Here is an 18,947-nt window from a genome sequence, read left to right on the forward strand (position 1 = left end):
CTAGTTAACCCCTGTCTTGCCTACCCCGGTTAGGTGTTTATATGAGAAAGCTCTTTATATTACATAGCTTTGCAATAATTCCCCCACTAACACCACCCCCCCTACCTCCCCAATACCAAACACTAAACTGCATTGCTCAATGAGGCGAATAACACGAACCTGGAGTTTGTAGGCCAAGACCTTCTGGAGATGTAATAGGAATATTTTTAACAAGTCAAATACAAAGATGTTTTCAAACACCGCAAATGTAAATGACTTTTCTGAAGTTTGTTTTCAAACTTCCTAGAACAATTCTGTCCTGGTATGAGATGTGGCAGACAAACTTTCCTTGGCAGGGAATGAAAATTGAAAAATAGGAAACTAACTTCAAAATTAACTATGGAGTGTTATTGATGCTATATTAAATAAAATAAAAGACTACATAGAAAGGCGTAAATTACCCTGTCAAACTTCAGAGGGTTAACCTGGCAAACTTTCTTCTGTCAATCAGAGTGGTGTCCCTGTTGCCATCCAAAGTTAAAACAGAAGAGGTGAAAACGGATACTTCACCTACTAGTTTAGGAATACTAAACGGTGTAAGAAGGGAGCCAGGAAATGAAAGATAAAGAGTCATCAGCATTTTCTTATCTCTAATGAATGGGAGCAGTGCAGAAAACAATGCAAATCCCTTGCTTCTGTGTTCCCTCTAGAAGAATTACAGGCACATAACGTTATGTTCATTATTTTCTTTCTTATTTGATGCTAAATAAGTAATTGAACTTTGCCATGTGAACTATCCACTTTTTTTATTACCAGGGCAAAAAGAAATCCCTCTCCTCGAGAGGTTTTCACTTTTCTACCAGATTTTATACAATAATGTTTGGAATAGATGAGTAAAAAACAACAACCCGTGTTTCAAAACTGCCTGAGCAATACAGATAATGGTTATTTTTCTCTTGCAAAGTTCAAAATTGAAGAAAAGAAGCCATGATGAGTTCAGAGAATCGTTGTTCTAATTCCAGAGGTTTTATCTGCGGAGTCAGGCATTCTGATAGACAGGACAGAGGTCACTGAGAGGATTATCTCCCTGAAGTGTTAATGGCATGCATCTGACAATATCAAACATTTAATTTACGAGGTGCCTTGTAACGTAAAGACAAAGCATCTGATTTAAGTCCGGCCAATTTTAAAATGAAGATATATTAATTATGGATACATACAGACTTCATACATTTATCTATCCAAAGGGGATGTTTACTAAAAATTGTGTACTGATGGAACTGTTACATAATATATTAATGGAAGCAACACCTCACTGAAATGATTTCAGTCTTTTTATCACTGCATTCTTTACTTGTGAATAAGTGTTAACACTACTCTGGCTTCTGCTTCCCCCAAAGCTGATTTCGATATGTAAAATTGTGAATGCGTTACATATTGCTATCAGTTCATCAATGCTGTAATGGACACACTGGTATTTGTGAAAACAGCCTAACTGTCAGATGGAAATAATTCTCAAAGTTTTGCATTGCTCATTGTTTTCAAATTACCTTAGCTTAGCCTCAGTGTGTCATGTTGCCCTCTAGTGGCTGGAGGATAACAGCCTACTACTATGACCAGATGACAGAGTTACTCCTTCTATTCAAATGGTAACTCGCTGAGGAATAATTATACAGGTAATAATAATAATAATACATAAATGGTGCTTTTCATATGTAACTCTCCAAGCACGCGGCAAAGGTACATATTATTTTTTTCACTTTACAAATGCGCAGAGAGGGTGCCTAACATGCCCAAGGTTTGACAGTAAATCAGTGACAACTGGGAGTAGAACTCAGACCTCCTGAGGTCACCCTAGCTACTGGACCCCCTTGCCTGTGTCTGCTTTCTTATGTACCTTATGCAATCCCTACTCACTCAGAATATTTGTTGGGTCAAATTCTGCACAGATTTGTATTTGTATTCAGTGGAATCATGGAGGGTTTAAGTCGGCGCAGAATTTGGCCCAATGGCGTTTTTGCTTTTATCTCTTTAAGGTGACAGAAACGACTGTTGCCACTGTACACTGAGAACAATACCATATACTGAGTATCTCATCAAACCAGGGGCTGGCTAGACTGGAGTTTTTGCTCCTATTTTAATTTGAGTTAACTGATTGCCAACCAACTTGAGTTACCTTAGCTAACATATTTGTCGAAAACACTCTACAAATGTCAGTGGTTTACTCCAGAGCACAGCATCTGTGGATTGGCTAGACGAACATTTATAAATATGCTAGCTACCTTGGGTTAATTGGCAATCAACTCAAGTTCAAACAGGAACAAAAATCTCTACTCTGTGTCTAGACACACCCTATAAAGCGTGAACCAGTATTACAACTCCTCTTGCATTCGTTATTATTACTAGGAGCTGTACTGCAGCAATGCCTAGGAGACCCATCATGCTGAGTATTCTATAAACACAGAGGGTATGTCTACACGTCAAGTGGGAGGTGTAAATTTCAGCCCAAGCAGACATATCCATGCTAGCGTTGATTGAGCGATCGTGCCAAAATTAAGAATGTAAATGTGGCAGTGCGAGGGGCTAGCCCCCGAGTACATGCCTAGCATCTCAGATGGGTACATACATGGGGCAGCTAGACCCTCCTGCTGCTCACGCACAGCAGCTACACTCTAGTTTTTTTGTGCTCCTAGCTAGATCAGAACTAGTGCAGGTCTGTCTCCTCAAGCTGGTAATTATCCCTCCAGCTCAAAGTGTAGATGTACCCAGAGATAGACAGTCCCTGCTCCAAAAGCCTTCCCTTGATCTATTTTAGGTCATTCTATTGTCACAATTATCATAATATCTGAGCACCTCACTCTCTTTAACGTATTTATCCTCACAATGCCTCTATGAGGTAGAGCAGTGCCATATCCCCATTTTACAGACGTGGAACGGAGGCCTGGAGAGGCAGAGACTGTGTCTATACTGCACAATTAACCCAGGTGATTTGTCCTTGGGTCTGAGCATCCAGGAGGTTAACCTAATCCACCTGTGAGCATCCTCCACAGACAAGCCCTACCCGTATTACTGTGCCCTCACGCTTTCTGCACTCACCGGTGTGTATCTGGGAGCATATCCCTTGGTTCTCGGGGATGACCCTATCTAGTATTCTTTCCCCATCACTTGTGTCAATTGTGGGAGAACTTGTCTGTCCTTCTGTGGCAGGGGCATTGGAGGACTATCAGTACGTGTGTGATTTAGCCTGCATTCCAACTGCAGAGGGGACGGGTTCCAGCCCAAGTTTAATCAGAGCCTATGCTCTAATCTAAATCCCCAGTTTAAGGACCTCCAAACCCAGGTGAGAGGTTTTTATGTGTGGATGGTAGGAGAGGTAAAGACAAGTAACAGCCTGGGTTCACTGTGCTGTCTGGATATACCCTAGTGATATACCCTAGTGATTTCCCTGAGGTCACGCCGGAAGTCTGTGGTAAAGCTGGGACTTGACCCCTGCTCTCCCATGTCCTGGCTAAATAGAAAATAGACAGACAATCTAAATAGACAAGGCAATGAAAGGGAAACAAAGAGGTGAAGGGTTTGTCCAAGGTCATAAAGCAGGTTCCTGATGTAGCAAGGAAGGGAATACAGGTCTCCTGGTGCCTGGTCCAGGGCCTTAGCATCTAGCTCACATTGCCTTGTGTTACACATAGCTGCCATTTAAAGAACTCATCTTTAAACTAGTTTTGTCTCGCTAAACAACAACATGATTTCACTAATATTTTAAAACAAGCTTCCCAAGTGAATATTTAGGGAATAGGACCAAACCAAACCAAATCAAACCCAACCCTTTGGATGTCTGCAGGTGTTAGACAATGGAAGCTTTGTGGGACTTCTCCAAAGTTACCTGCACCACGGCGAGAGGGAAGTACTTTTGTTTATAACATACAATTGTGGTTTTATTAATCCTATATTATGGGAGTGGCTTGTCAGATACCTTTGCCTTCCAATTGTCCCCTAAAGACCAGATCCTCAGCTGCTTCAGATCTGGTCCTATGATTCTGCGTATCTTAATCCCTCTTTCACAAGGACAAATTCTTCATCAAAGGACGATTCAATGTCCATCAGCTAGGGAAAAACAGGAAAAGACTAACAGGGCCAAAGCAATGGACTTCCTGGGGTTGTCCCATCTATGTATGGAAGCCAGGCTACCCAGGGCCATGGAGTTTGCCCCTCTATTCTTCCCAAGATCCTCTGATGATGGAGGCCAGCCCAAGTGCAGTTGGTGTGGCAGGCTTCCTATCTACCACCTAGAGAGGCAAGGGTGAAGCAGAGGAGAAAGCCCCTTCCTAGAACATCTAGAACCAGCAATACCCCATACTCCCACCAGGTCCCAGGCAGACCAGCGTAATCTCCGCAGAGCTGTGCCGGATGGGAAGGGTGACTGAGCTGAGGGTAGCAGAACACTGGAGTGTGCCCCTACCAGCCAGCTCTACAACTCTTGATATGGAGATGGTTAGTTTGTTACTTGTCTTCCAGGACAGTGGTTGACCTCTGCTGGGTGGGGCTCAGCCTGCCACAGAGATAGTATCTGCTACAGCCTGCAGCCTGTGTTGCTCAGAAGTGCAAGGATATACCATCTTGGGCTGGACCTGGGCCTGGAGGGCTCAAAGATGCTCATTATGTATTGCCATACATTGGGCCTGATTCTGCTCCTGTGAAAGACAAACTATGATAGACTTCACCGGGAGCAGGATCTGGCCAAGGGCACACCCTTTTGCACCTGATTTCACAAATTCTTGGACAATCCATACCTAGAGTTTAAAATAACAGGACAGATGCTGATTGTTACACAACAGCTCTTATGACTACTTAAAATGTGTTTATGAGGATTAACAATTATATAATGACTGCCCAAGTGTTACAAACAATAATCGTTAAACCTCAGCTATATCCCAAACAATCAATTAAATGACAGTTTGGTTCGTTACCAACTGTGGGTGAGCTGAAATGGCTCTGCACAGATGGGCAATTAGAAGTGAGGCAGAGGGACCTGAATGCAAAACCTTGGGAGCATTAGTGCTACCAGCCTTAGTGCCAGCCATTCCAAGGGGGTGTAGAATGGGAACCTGGGTCCAGAGCCTCAAAGGTAATTGGGCTCCTAACTTTACATTAATTTCAATGGCTGTTAGGAGCCTAGATACCTTTGAGGCTGTGGGCCCGGGCTGCATTCTTTACCAGCTGATGGAAGGAAGCTGGCAGGGTGGGGGCAGAAAAGAGCACATTATACACCCCAAAAAGGAAGTGTAGAGGGTACTTCTTTGGGCACTAACTGTGCATTCCACAGACAGAACTGTAACCATAGACTGGTACTGACACTACCCTGTCCTCAGCATGACTGGGGTTTGCAGAGCCAAGCTACCTTCAGAAATATACATCGAACTTTCGCTGCCTTTAGGAACTTGGGGGGTGTGACTGAGGGGCAGAGCTGCGTCCATTAGGTATATTTAGAAACCTTCATCTAAAGCATCACACTTGGTTCCATGCCAGAAAGTCTCATTTGGGTTTTCTTGGACTGTCTTGTTCTTAAAAGAAGCATTGTGATATTGACAACACTGATAATCTGCTGTAGTCAGCTGTTTTTGTTGTTTTCCCTTTAATTTTTTGTGACATTCATCCCCCCTTGAATAACTATCATAGCAGGAGCATTACCAGATTGTACTTTAAAAAAAGCAAGTGAAAAGTAATTGCTTTAACATATGACTCCTGGTGACTCCTGTTGACATTCCTGGCACTATACCGTGTCTTTCTGGTATTTTCACAGCATATTCTGTCTGCCAGAAGGATATCTTAGAGTCTTCAGTGTGCCTGAAAGTGAAATAAAAATAATACTCACTGCTCCACCAAAGTGACTTGTTTTAACTCTTCACATTTAAAGGAGACACTGGTTACTGTCATTCTGTGGTTAAATTGTAAGCTTTCTGGGCCAGGGACTGTCTTTTTATTATATGTACCTACAATGCCTACCTTACTCCCTAGGCTTGAAAGCCTGAGCTCCACCCAGTGCCCCAACCTCCATGCTGCTATTTTTAACTTGCTAGCTCAAGCTCTGTTAGCATGCGGCTGTCTACCCAGGCAGGAAGGCTCACTCCCAGCTGCAGTACAGATGTATCCTCGAGGGACAGATTTTTAAAGGGATTTAGGTGCCTAAAGATGCAGATTGGGGGGATTTACAGAACCGCAGGTTAGGCACCTAGTCCCATTTTGTCTCTCTCAGTATGTCTACACTGCAGAGAAACCCCTGTGGCTGGGTTGTGCCAGCTGACCCTGGCTCTGGCTCCCAGGGCTCAGGGGCTGTTCCATTGCAGTGTGGACTTTCCAGATCCTGCAGCCAGATCTCTGGGACCTTCCCACCTGCCAGGGTCCTAGATCCCAGGCTCCAGCCCAAGTCTGGAAGTCTACACTGCAGTTAAACAGCCCGTTAGCCTGAGCCAGCTAGCACGGGCCATCTGCAGGTGTCTAGTTGCTGTGTAGACATATCCAGTGAGGACTGTAGTGTTGGGTCCAACATAGTAGATGAAGAGAAAAGAAAAAAGGTTGTCCCATGTCCTTATGTCTCGGGTGCACAGATGCCATGATGAAGGCAGGATTGTGTTGCTGTTTTCTGTGTCACATTGTAAACTCTTTGAGGACAGGCCTCTCGTCTTACTTGTTTTGAAAAATGTTGGGTCTGTTCGAATAGAACTGAATGGCAGCCCTCCATCTTGGAAGATGGTGGATGAACACCCAAAGCATGTGGGTGGCTAAAAAGCCCACTTCTTAAGTGACTGTCTTTGCCACAGACAGTGCAGGCGTAAGGTGCAGGGCCAGAGGATTAAGCTGGCCTGGTGGGCTTTCCTCTTTGCTCCCTACAGTTCTAGGTACATAATTATTAACAATGAGCATCAAATTAGAAATGTGCCTAAACCAACCCCCTGGATCTGAGCCTCCCAAAGCTCTGCCAATGTTCAGATCCCAAGTCAGACTCTGCAGGTGGGTCTAGCTGTAAAACTTACTATGGCCAAAGAGCCAGCTAGCTACAATGCTGGTTTGCAAAGTGAATCTGTATGTTCAGTTGTCAGTTAAATAATGTGAACCAGGAACATGTGTGAGAGTTTACATGACAAACCCAAACATGATACAGTTCTAGGCAGGCCCAATTCTGCTGCTTATGTTAGCAGTAAGTAGCAATAACTCCTAGGAGTCTTACAAAAGTACCTGATTCTCATCTGCCCTGTAACCTGTGTAATCATTTATACCTGGCAAAGCAGGTGTAAAACATTAGCTGGTCAGAATTCTCCACTGAGTTACACTGGCCGCATCACTTATACATCCTCATTGCACAGGTATAAATGACAACACAAGGCGAAAGGCACTGGAGAATTGGGCCCATTCACTTTAGCGGGACTGTGCAAAGTGACAGGTTTCAGGGTAGCAGCCGTGTTAGTCTGTATCCACAAAAAGAAAAGGAGGACCTGTGGCACCTTAGAGACTAACAAATTTATTTGAGTATAAGCTTTTGTGAGCTACAGCTCACTTAATGGTTTCAGAGTCAGGCCCAGTATGAGGTATTATCCAACTCCCATGGAATTCAATAGAAAGACTCCCTTAAGTTGCATGAGCCACACTTGCTTTTAGGAGGAACAATGTAAATATCCAGAGGCAGTGGAAATTAAAGGCTTTGTTGAAACAGTTTGCCTAATGAGATAATGTGTATGCCCACAGCCGCCACTCTGAGAACCTAATGGCTGAAGAAGGGGGTTGTGGGTGTCATTCTAGTTCATGGAAGTCAAACAAGCTCCGATGAAGTGAGCTGTAGCTCACAAAAGCTTATGCTCAAATAAATGGGTTAGTCTCTATGGTGCCACAAGTCCTCCTTTTCTTTTTGCGAATACAGACTAACACGGCTGCTACTCTGAAACAAGCTCCAGTGATTTACGCTAGCTGAGGATCTGGCTCAAATATTTTTCTTTCAAGGTGCATTAGAGGTGGGGAACATTTAAGAAGTGTTGGAGTTTGCTCCAGCTGTTTATCTGCTTATGGAAAAGTGCTTAACCGGCCTAGAGAATATAGAAGGGATAAAATTCTCTAGGTTTTTAGAGTCATTTCTGTTGAAGGCTATTTTATTTCTATTGAGTAGCTGACAGATTCATTCCTATTAAAAACTATTGGACTTTTTCATAAGGGGCATTATGTTGGAAAGAAAATGTAACATCCAGCCCTGTTGGTTCCCCCTCCGGCTTTGCCACCAGATATCATCTTGTTTATTCTTTTTTCCCCCACTCTGTCACTTTCTCTGACACAGTTTAGCATGGCTATTACTGTTTAGGCTAAATGGACATCTAAGTAAAAAAAAAATTGGATCTGTTGTGTAAGGCAATCATAGCAATTCTACTGTTGATCTTATGTTATCCATGATTATTTACAGAAAGACAAAGAATACTTACTTCCTCCTTAGCCATTTTGGAACTTGGCACCCTCTGAATGTGAATCAGTGATGCATATGAAAAACAATCCTGTGGGACAGTGTGCTTGACCTTATTTCAGCAGCTTGCATTACTGTTTTTTCAATCAAACCAAAAACTTTGACCGACAGGAGTGAAACCGAAATCAATCTCTTTGGTCACTCGATTACACCTAAAAGTGGCAATTCTTCAACAAAAAGACTTCAAAAACAGACTCCAAGGAGAGACTGCTGAATTGGAATTAATTTGAAAACTGGATACAATTAACTTAGACTTGAATAAAGACTGGGAGTGGATGGGTCATGACACAAAGTAAAACTATTTCCCCATGTTTATTTCCTGCACCCCCACCCCCGCTGTTCCTCAAACATTCTTGTCAACTGCTGGAAATGGCCCACCTTGATTATCACTTCAAAAGGTTCCCCCCCCCCGCCCCAGCCCCGCTGTCCTGCTGATAATAGCTCACCTTTCCTGATTACTCTCAATAACACCCATTGTTTCATGTTCTCGGCATATATAAATCTCCCCACTGTATTTTCCACTGAATGCATCCGATGAAGTGAGCTGTAGCCCACGAAAGCTTATGCTCAAATACATTGGTTAGTCTCTAAGGTGCCACAAGTCCTCCTGTTCTTGTTGCGAAATAACACGGAGGGCGTGTGTATGTGTGCATGGGAATTAACTTCACGCCAGCTGCTGATGTGGCTAATGTAGCAGAACTATTTTAAGTATAATCCTTCAAACCGAACATGTCTTCCCCTTTCTGAATAGTACAAAGCTGGCTGCTAGTCAAAGGATAATTATTTTCCATCATATCACCTAACAGAAACTAACAAACAAAACACCCATTATTTGATGTATACAGCACTAACCGTGGTTTAGCAGTTAACATTTTCCTTGAATGCTTTTAATGGGACTAATTGCTCCAGCTTCATTAGTAAATGTCAATTATTGCTGGTGACAATGGACCTTTCTGGAGCCGTTGCTTAGTAGCTCTCATAAAAGATTAGATTATAAGGGCCAAATTCTGACTCCAGTGGCATATCACAAGCATAGCTGAGGATAGAATTTGGCCTGAAGAATGTCTGTGCTGTTAGTTCATGACTGTACCGTTTCCATCACTGATATATTACAGGGGAAGAAGTAAGTACGTTCCACCACATGGGAAATAATAAATTAGGAAAGTGTGCAGAGCAGGGGAGGTTTGCACAATAACAGCTTAAAAGTTATTAATAAAATTTCAACTTCAGATAAGGCTTGGAAAAAAAAGATAAGGAAGTTGTCTTCTATATTTGAATACACTTGCATGCCAAATGACAGAGATGGTGTTTGCAACAGAAATAGTGCATGCTATCAGAAACAAACTACTTATCATGCTGAATTCCTTGCACGTTGTGGGCGATGTAAAGATGTAATTCTAAGCATTTTAGGCCACACTTACTGAACCAGATTTAGTTAGTTGCAATTTTTGCTTACTAATGGCTCATGCTGGTACTAGATCTATATGTAATCCATGGATGAAAGTGCAATATAGGTGCACACTTTGAGCCAGATTTGTAAAGATATTTGGGTGCCCAAAGATGCAGATAGGTGCCCAGTGGAATTTTCAAGATTGGCTAGGCACCTAACTCCCATTGGCACCTATGAACTTTTGAAAATTCCATTAGATGCCTATCTTTAGGCACCTGACTACTTTTAAAAAATCCAACTCCTCTCCTAACTTGTCTGCAGTGCTGGATTCACAAGAAATGCAGGATCTGGTTTCCTTATGCTTTTTACCTGCAAAAAGCAGCTACACTGAAGCCCAAATCTCCAAACCCATATGCCTAAAGTTAGGCTCCTAGATTTACATGTACATGCCTATAGAGAAGTAGCTTAATTTTCAAAAGTACTGAGCTCCCAAGGAAGTCAATGGGGGCTACAGGCTCTTAGCATCTTTGGCAAACAGGCCACTTCTATTTTAGTGCCTAAAGTTTAGAAGCCTGTTTAGACATCCTGGCCCAACAATTTGAGCCATAATGCATGCAGTCTGTACTCTTACAGTAGATTTTCTGTTTTATCTGCTTCTCCCTTCCCTTCAGGTCTCTATTCTTCTGTTACTTAACTGTTCGGTGCAAATGTGTGTGTGGCTGCGAGTCTAATGTTTGTACTCTCCTAGTGCAGCTCCTACTGTTAATCCCTGTCTGGTTTTCTTCAAAGAAATATCATTATGGATGTTTGACTCATTGCCTCCGGAGTAACTCAGCTGTGCTGTAACTCTTCGCAGAGCATATTCCTGCTTTAATACTAAGAACAGGCTGTACTAAGACAGCAATCCATAGTCTTCCCTTCTTCACACACATGCACACCATATGACTTGCTCGGCCTCTAAGGTGCTGCTGCCTTTTTTACACTGGATGAGGTGAGTCAGGTATCAGCCATTCAGATTGCGGGATGGATTATCTTTATTGACTGTTTAATCCTTCAGCCAATTAGAGACCTTCCGATTTTCAAAACTGCAGTATCTACCTATAGCCTATCTATCAGGTCATTTCTGATTGTCCAAAACACAATGACCAAATCCTGATCACTTTACTCACACAGGTGGTCCCATTGAAGTCCATGGGCACCATTCATCCTACATGTAACTCCAGTGACTTTGAGGGTGTTACATTAATCAAGGATGAGTGTGGCCCAGTGTATTTTCCCAGGGAGAGCGAGCTGAGCAGGTTTTGGTCCTAAAGCTGATCTAAGGCCCCCAGTTCAGCAAAGCACTTCATCATGCGCTTAACTTTAAGTGCATGAGCAGACCCATTGACTTCAGTGAGATCACTGGGGTGCGTAAAGTTAAGCATGTGCTAAACCGCTTTTGCTGGATCAAGGTCGAAGTCCATTAGACTCAATCTTTTCTGGCATCGTAGAGTAGCAAATCGTCACTCTACTGCCTCCATCATGTATAAAATCATCACATCCTATATTAGTCAGCTGGAGTCAAATTTTGCCCTCAGTTACACCTCTGCAATTCTACTGACTTATCTGGAATAGTAGGGGTACAACTGAAGGCAGAATTGAATTCTTGGATTTAAATAGATGTCATTGGACCATGACGATAGAACGTATGTTTCATCTGGCAGCTGACCTGGCTTCACTTTGGCATTTAGCCCATTTCACTTGTTACGGGGGAATTATTAACTGCAGTTCAAGCCTGAACCCCAATGAAATCAATGGCAAAACTACCTTCTAAAGGCCCTTCAATTTGGTCCTGCATAAAAAAGCATTATCTTCTTGTAATATTAAGAGCACTTTGAATAAAAGATCGTTCCTGAAATTTTAAACATTAGGGCTTGGCTTGTTTCCAAAAGAACTGACTTTCACAAACGTTCTCCCAGGGAGGTTGCTGATTGCTAACTTCACTATTCCTCGGAGCGTTAGAGCACTAAAGACAGCCTCACTTTTACTCTGCACATCACAGGACAGAGGTGCTTTACAATATCGAGCAGTCTGTCTTTTTGTTGCTCTATTTGCCACAGCAGTTTCTAGTAATTAACTATTTATTCAGCTACCTGAATGAAATGCACCATTATGAAACAATGTAAAAAATGTGGCATTATGACGGAGTTCTACGTTCAAGATGCACATGAAAGATCTGAATCTGCCACCTTCCCCCTCTCAGCACAGCTGTGCTCATATGCAGAGTTCTGCCGAAGTTCAGTGATACCAGCGTGACTAGGACACTACTCAATGTGCGTAAGGGTAGCAGAACCTGGCCCCAAATGAATCCACTACTAAGAGTAACATACCATCACAAAATAAGGGCCACATACGCTTTGCTTTATTCACAATATATAATTGTTTAAGCTACAGAAAGTTTTTTTTTTTTTAAACCAGTCACCTAACTTGTGTGATATAGGACCTGATCCAAAGCCCATGGAAGTCAACAGAAAAGATCCCCACTAACTTCAGTAGTCTTTAGATCTGATTCACTGAGTTGAAACCACTTAGGGGGCCTGATCCTGCAACCATTAAAGACAAGGGCAATACTCCCATTGATTCCAGTGTGTGAAGCGTCAAACTCATTGTGAATTTTGCTTGAAAGTGTTTTTACAATGCAGCAGAACAAAAGTCCGGAATTGTTTCAGATCATTACAGCCTGAAAATTATATCTCCAGTTAGATACCCTGAACTCAGTGGAGACCTCCATAGACTTCAGTGGGAGTAGGTTCTGGCCCATATAGAATAGGGACTTGACCCTGCTCTCTCTGAGGTCAATGGCAAAAGTCCTTGAGAGTTCAGTGACACAGGATCAGACCCCATCCGTGTGAAGTGAAATTATTCTAAGAGTATCATTGACTTTATGATGGAGTACAATGCATAAGTTTCTATTAGACAGAGAATTTTCAGCTTTCAAACAAAATAGAATGAAATAGTTTTGTACTTCTAAATAGTAGGTATCCTGACTCCCAGTCCAGTACACTTAACAATAAAGATTGGTATAGCTAAGTAGGCATCATTAAAGAAAACGAATGTTTTCAAAATTAGGCTGGAAACACCTTGCTTTGGCCATTAGTTTAAGAGAAGTAGGCAGCTCTCACTGTAACAGGAACACAACCTTATTTGGTCTAGAAAGGGTTTTTTTTGTTTTCTTTTTTCTTTTTTACAATATTGTGTCAGGAAAAGCCATTAGACAGGACTGTATCGTTAACCTGATCCACATTTCCGAGCAAAACAAACTCTGTCCTTTCCAGTCTAGCCGGGGACCGCTTCTGAACCTATAGAGAAACACTGAACGTAACTTGCTTGTGATGCAATGACATTTATTGCACATTGACCGATCACTTACACAGTAGTAAATTGCACCAGAGTATAAATACGTTATAAAACACACACACACACACACACACAGATGGGAAAATGGAAATGACACACAAGTGCTAAAACAACAGCAGATTCATGTGGGCACTTGGACATAAAAAATAAAAATAAAAGGACCCTTAAGATACTTTAATTTATAATATAGATACATGTACAGTACCTTGATAAAGTAATATTAAAAAAGTAACTCTCAGTAAAATCGTAACATAGCAGACAAGAACAGAAATAGATCTGGGGTTTGACGTTATTTAACCCCCGTTTTATTTGTAATTTGACTTTTTGTGCAAGTAACATCTTTAATTCACTTTACAATTCTTGACAGGCTTCAGAGTAGCAGCCGTGTTAGTCTGTATTCGCAAAAAGAAAAGGAGTACTTGTGGCACTTTAGAGGCTAACAAATTTATTTGAGCATAAGCTTTTGTGAGCTACAGCTCACTAGCTCACGAAAGCTTATGCTCAAATAAATTTGTTAGTCTCTAAGGTGCCACAAGTCCTCCTCTTCTTTTTATAATTCTTGACACTGTGCAAAAAATGGCTATGTTGCCGTTTTTTAAAAATGTGCAGTAATTTTTTTGATACAAGGAATTCATTTTTACTGTTCATCTGTAATTACAATGAACAAACTGCAGAAGGCTCAATGACCGGGGTGGGTTTTTTTTAGAAAATACTAATAGTGATACATAAATAAGCTGTTTAATATAAACACGTCTTTTTCATTTCCCCTGTACAATATGCACAGTTTGAGGTAGAAGTTTCTCAGCCTGATTGCTATTGTCTGGCAAGGGAAGATAAGCACAAAAAGTCACTAGTTTGCTGGTGCCGAAGAAAAAAGCAGAAGAGGTTTGTTCAAAATACAAGTATATCAATGTTCAACACTATGTATTTTTTATTCTTATCTGCTTTAGATAATGGGGGAGCCCAGCTACCCAAGAGCTTAAAATAAAACTCATCAGAACACAAATACACTTTCAAAAGTGACTTTTAGCCATATGCAAAAGTGCTGAACACCTGCAATTCCCACGGACTTCAGTGAGATTTTTCGGCAGCCAGCACTTATTAAAATGAGGCTCTTTTCCTCCATGTGGGGCTACTGCTGCAGCTCCCAGAAGTAAGGACAGGGACAGCCGATAGTCCTAACCTTTGAAGCAAGGTTAATAACAGCTTGACCCTGCCAACGCTGACGGCAACGGCAAATTTCCAATACTTCAGTGTTTCAGGATCAGGCCCCTCTGCAACTGGAGCCCTCAGAAAAACGTAACCTATTTTCTTATTTCCTTTTCAAATTATTTTCCCTAACTGCCAACATCGAACTCCCCACAAAAAGATAATAATAATCCAAATGGGTTTGAGACAGTTTGTTAATTTCCTTTGTTCAGTGGTCAGTGGCCTCCCGTTTCCTTTAGCTTTAGATGAGGTATGCTGCATACAAGTTCACCTGCTTTTAATTTTAAGTAAACACAGATTCTCTCCACAGCAAGAGATCAGTTTGGTCTGGTGTTTATTAACCAGACTCCTGGTGGGTTTTTCCTCCTTTTTATTTCCCTTCCTGTCTTTCTTTATGCTCAGTGTCCAGTTCACACAACCCTCTGCCCCACAAACCCGACACACACCCTATCGTTATACCTTGGATTCCGAATAGGAAATTTTGCTATTCCTCTCCTCCAGGCTGGAGTCACTGCCTCCCTGTGTGCCCCCATTGCAATCGGACCACGTCCCTCCGAGGCTGCGCTCTGGGGTGCCCAAAGTATTGATGAAGCTCCCTGCATACCGGGAGAGCTCCCCAGCACTAGCGTGCAACCTCCTGTCAGCTTTCCTGGGGCAGCAGAGCAGCCTCTTGAAGGCCTTGCGGAAGTCAGGGCTGCGGCAATAGATGATGGGGTTGAAAGCCGAGTTGGTATAGCCCAGCCAGTTGAAGAAGACAAAGAGCTGGTCTGGCACCAGGTCCCTGTTGAAGACCTTGACCACATTGACCAGGAAGAAGGGGAGCCAGCAGAGGGTGAAGACACCCATGATGATGCCCAAGGTCTTGAGGGCTTTCTGCTCCTTCAAGGCCAGGATCCTGGAGGTCCTTCTCCTACTGGTTCTGCCATTGCCCAGGATGGGCTGATGGTGGGATTGGGCCTGAGCAGGAGGCTGGGGGTGGCTGCAATAGAACCTGCCCTCGCACCTATCTATCTTCCTCATCTGTTCCTTGGCCTCCCGGTAGACTCTGATGTACACGAAGATCATGATGAGCAGGGGGATGTAGAAGGAGATAATGGAGGAGGCGATGGCATAGGCCCTGTTGGTGACGAAGTCACAGCAGCTGGGGTCCTGGTAGCAATCCAGAGCCTGGGGATCTCCATCCCGCCACCAATGCATCATGATGGGGAGGAAGGAGACCAGGGCGGAGATGGCCCAGACGGTGCAGATGATGCCCTTGGCCCGGCCCTTGGTCATGAGGCTCTGGTAGCGGAAAGGCGAGGTGATGGCCAGGTAGCGGTCGATGGCGATGACGCACAGGGTCTCGATGCTGGCCGTCACGCACAGCACGTCCAGCGAGGTCCAGCACTCGCACAGGAAGGAGCCCCAGAGCCAGCGGCCCTGCACCACCAGCGTGGCCCCGAAGGGCACCACCAGCGAGCCCATCACCAGGTCGGCGCAGGCCAGCGAGGTGATGAAGAGGTTGGTGAGGGTCTGCAGCCGCTGCGTGCGCCCGATGGCCGCGATCACCAGCCCGTTGCCCACCACGATCAGCAGCACCATCACGGCCATCAGCATGCCCATGCCCACCGCCCACTGGTGGGAGGGCAGCTCCAGGGGCAGCTGCCTGCTGCCCGGCGGGTAGGGCAGGGTGGAGGCGCTGCTGGGGGGCACGGGCGGCGGGGAGCTGGACCGGTTGGGGGGGTTGCAAAATGGGGCGAGCCAGCCGTCTCCCATGGCTGGGGCGGCTCAGGGCAGCCGGCTGCGGAGCCGGGCTGGCGGCATGAAGGCGAGGCGAGGCGAGGCGAGGCGGGGGCGCGCTCCCTGCAGCCGCCGCCGGAGCGATCTCCCGGCCGCCGCCGCCGCCGCCGCTCCGGGGCTGCAGCGTGGTTCCCAGCGCCCCGCGGCGGGCTCCGGCGCCCCGCGCCCCGCCCCGGCCCCGGCGCGTCACGGGCCGCGCAGCCAATGGCGTGGGGGCAGCGGCCACACCCCCCCCCGCCCCGCCCCGCCCCGCGGCTGCAGCCCCCGGGCTGGGCTTGGAGCGGCCGCTGGAGCCTCCGCCCGCCGGGGCTCGCTGCAGGGCTCGCGCCCGTCCCCTCGCCCCGGGGCCCCCGCCGGAGGCAGCGCGCGGCGGGCGGGCTTGGGGCGTGTTGGACGGCGCCGGTTGCCAGCCGGACGCGGTGCCGCTGGCGGCAGCTTGTTGCCGCGATTTCCCCCCTCTTGTCCCGCGGTCCGCTCTGGTGAGCCCAGTGCGGTGGGTCCCGCCAGGGGCAGGTGGACCCGGGCCGCGGCACCCGCAGTCCCAGCCAGCGAACTGGGGTGCGGGAATGTGGTAATCGGAGCAGGGAAGGCTGCGGGCCGGCGTTTCACGTGCAAAGGAAGGGAGGCGTGAATAAAGGATCGTGTTTAATTAGCGGGCGTCCGCTCCCGCGCTTCAGACTCGAACCAGTGACAGGAGCGTAATTCAGTAGCCGAACTCGGCAGCCCCTTCGCCTGGTTTTATGGCTTTATGTGAAACCCGGCTGGAAGAAAAGTGCTGCCCGTTTTTAGCTACAACACACCAGGGGTTAGAGCCTCATGATCAGGGGGCTGGGCATGACTTAGGAGGAGAGGCTGAGGGAACTGGGCTTGTTTAGTCTGCAGAAGAGAAGAGTGAGGGGGGGATTTGATAGCTGCCTTCAGATACCTGAAGGGGGGTCCCAAAGAGGGTGGAGCTCAGCTGTTCTCAGTGGTGGCAGATGACAGAACAAGAAGCAGTGGTCTCAAACAACAGATTGGACTTCTACTTAGAGTGCTTCCGCTGAGTGCATGGGCTGAAATTGTGGAAAAGCAGCATCACTTGCCCCACAACCTCAGCTGTGCAGAACGCAATGCCATCCACAGCCTCAGAAACAACTCTGACATTATAATCAAAAAGGCTGACAAAGGAGGTGCTGTTGTCATCATTAATAGGTCGGAATATGAACAAGAGGCTGCTCAGCAGCTCTCCAACACCACTTTCTACAAGCCATTACCCTATGATCCCACTGAGAGTTACCAAAAGCAACTACAACATTTGCTCAAGAAACTCCCTGGAAAAGCACAAGATCAAATCCGCACAGACACGCCCCTGGAACCCCGACCAGGGGTAGTCTATCTGCTACCCAAGATCCATAAACCTGGGAATCCTGGGCACCCCATCATCTCAGGCATTGGCACCCTGACAGCAGGATTGTCTGGCTACGTAGACTCCCTCCTCAGGCCCTATGCTACCAGCACTCCCAGCTACCTTCGAGACACCACTGACTTCCTGAGGAAACTACAATCCATCGGTGATCTTCCTGATAACACCATCCTGGCCACTATGGATGTAGAAGCCCTCTACACCAACATTCCACACAAAGACGGACTACAAGCCGTCATGAATAGTATACCCAAAATGTCATGGCAAACCTGGTGGCTGAACTTTGTGACTTTGTCCTCACCCATAACTATTTCACAATTGGGGACAATGTATACCTTCAAATCAGCTGCACTGCTATGGGTACCCGCATGGCTCCACAGTATGCCAACATTTTTATGGCTGACTTAGAACAACGCTTCCTCAGCTCTCGTCCCCTAACGCCCCTACTCTACTTGCGCTACATTGATGACATCTTCATCATCTGGATCCATGGAAAAGAAGCCGTTGAGGAATTCCACCATGATTTCAACAGTTTCCACCCCACCATCAACCTCAGCCTGGACCAGTCCACACAAGAGATCCACTTCCTGGACACTACAGTGCTAATAAGTGATGGTCACATAAACACCACCCTATATCGGAAACCTACTGACCGCTATTCCTACCTACATGCCTCCAGCTTTCACCTTGACCACACCACACGAAACATCGTCTACAGCCAAGCTCTGCGATACAACCGCATTTGCTCCAACCCCTCAGACACAGACAAACACCTACAAGATATCTATCAAGCATTCTTACAACTACAATACCCACCTGCGGAAGTGAAGAAACAGATTGATAGAGCCAGAAGAGTTCCCAGAAGTCACCTACTACAGGACAGGCCTAACAAAGAAAATAACAGAACGCCACTAGCCATCACCTTCAGCCCCCAACTAAAACCCCTCCAACGCATTATTAAGGATCTACAACCTATCCTGAAGGATGACCCAACACTCTCACAAATCTTGGGAGACAGGCCAGTCCTTGCCTACAGACAGGCCCCCAACTTGAAGCAAATACTCACCAACAACCACATACCACACAACAGAACCACTAACCCAGGAACCTATCCTTGCAACAAAGCCCGTTGCCAACTTTGCCCACATATCTATTCAGGGGACACCATCACAGGGCCTAATAACATCAGCCACACTGTCAGAGGCTCGTTCACCTGCACATCCACCAATGTGATATATGCCATCATGTGCCAGCAATGCCCCTCTGCCATGTACATTGGTCAAACTGGACAG

The 18,947-nt window shown here is 45.4% G+C and overlaps 1 protein-coding gene across 3 annotated transcripts in view; it reads right to left on the reverse strand.

The window, feature by feature from the left end:
• Nucleotides 1-16,339, reverse strand: part of ADRB1 (adrenoceptor beta 1) — a 38,338-nt gene extending 21,999 nt beyond the window's left edge. Inside the window, exons 1-2 of one of the 3 annotated variants that reach the window (XM_077823105.1) lie at nucleotides 14,934-16,339; nucleotides 5,765-5,823 (exon numbers count right to left, since the gene is read on the reverse strand). In XM_077823105.1, coding sequence (XP_077679231.1) covers nucleotides 5,815-5,823; nucleotides 14,934-16,229 — 1,305 coding nt within the window. In that variant the 5' untranslated portion in view covers nucleotides 16,230-16,339 and the 3' untranslated portion in view covers nucleotides 5,765-5,814. Of the gene's footprint in view, nucleotides 1-5,764; nucleotides 5,824-12,265; nucleotides 13,208-14,933 lie in introns of those variants that run through there. The other 2 variants (XM_077823103.1, XM_077823104.1) reach the window with 2 other exon arrangements.
• Nucleotides 16,340-18,947: the final 2,608 nt, after the last annotated feature.

This window comes from Eretmochelys imbricata, chromosome 7 (genome assembly GCF_965152235.1).
Source record: "Eretmochelys imbricata isolate rEreImb1 chromosome 7, rEreImb1.hap1, whole genome shotgun sequence".
NCBI lineage: Eukaryota > Metazoa > Chordata > Testudines > Cheloniidae > Eretmochelys > Eretmochelys imbricata.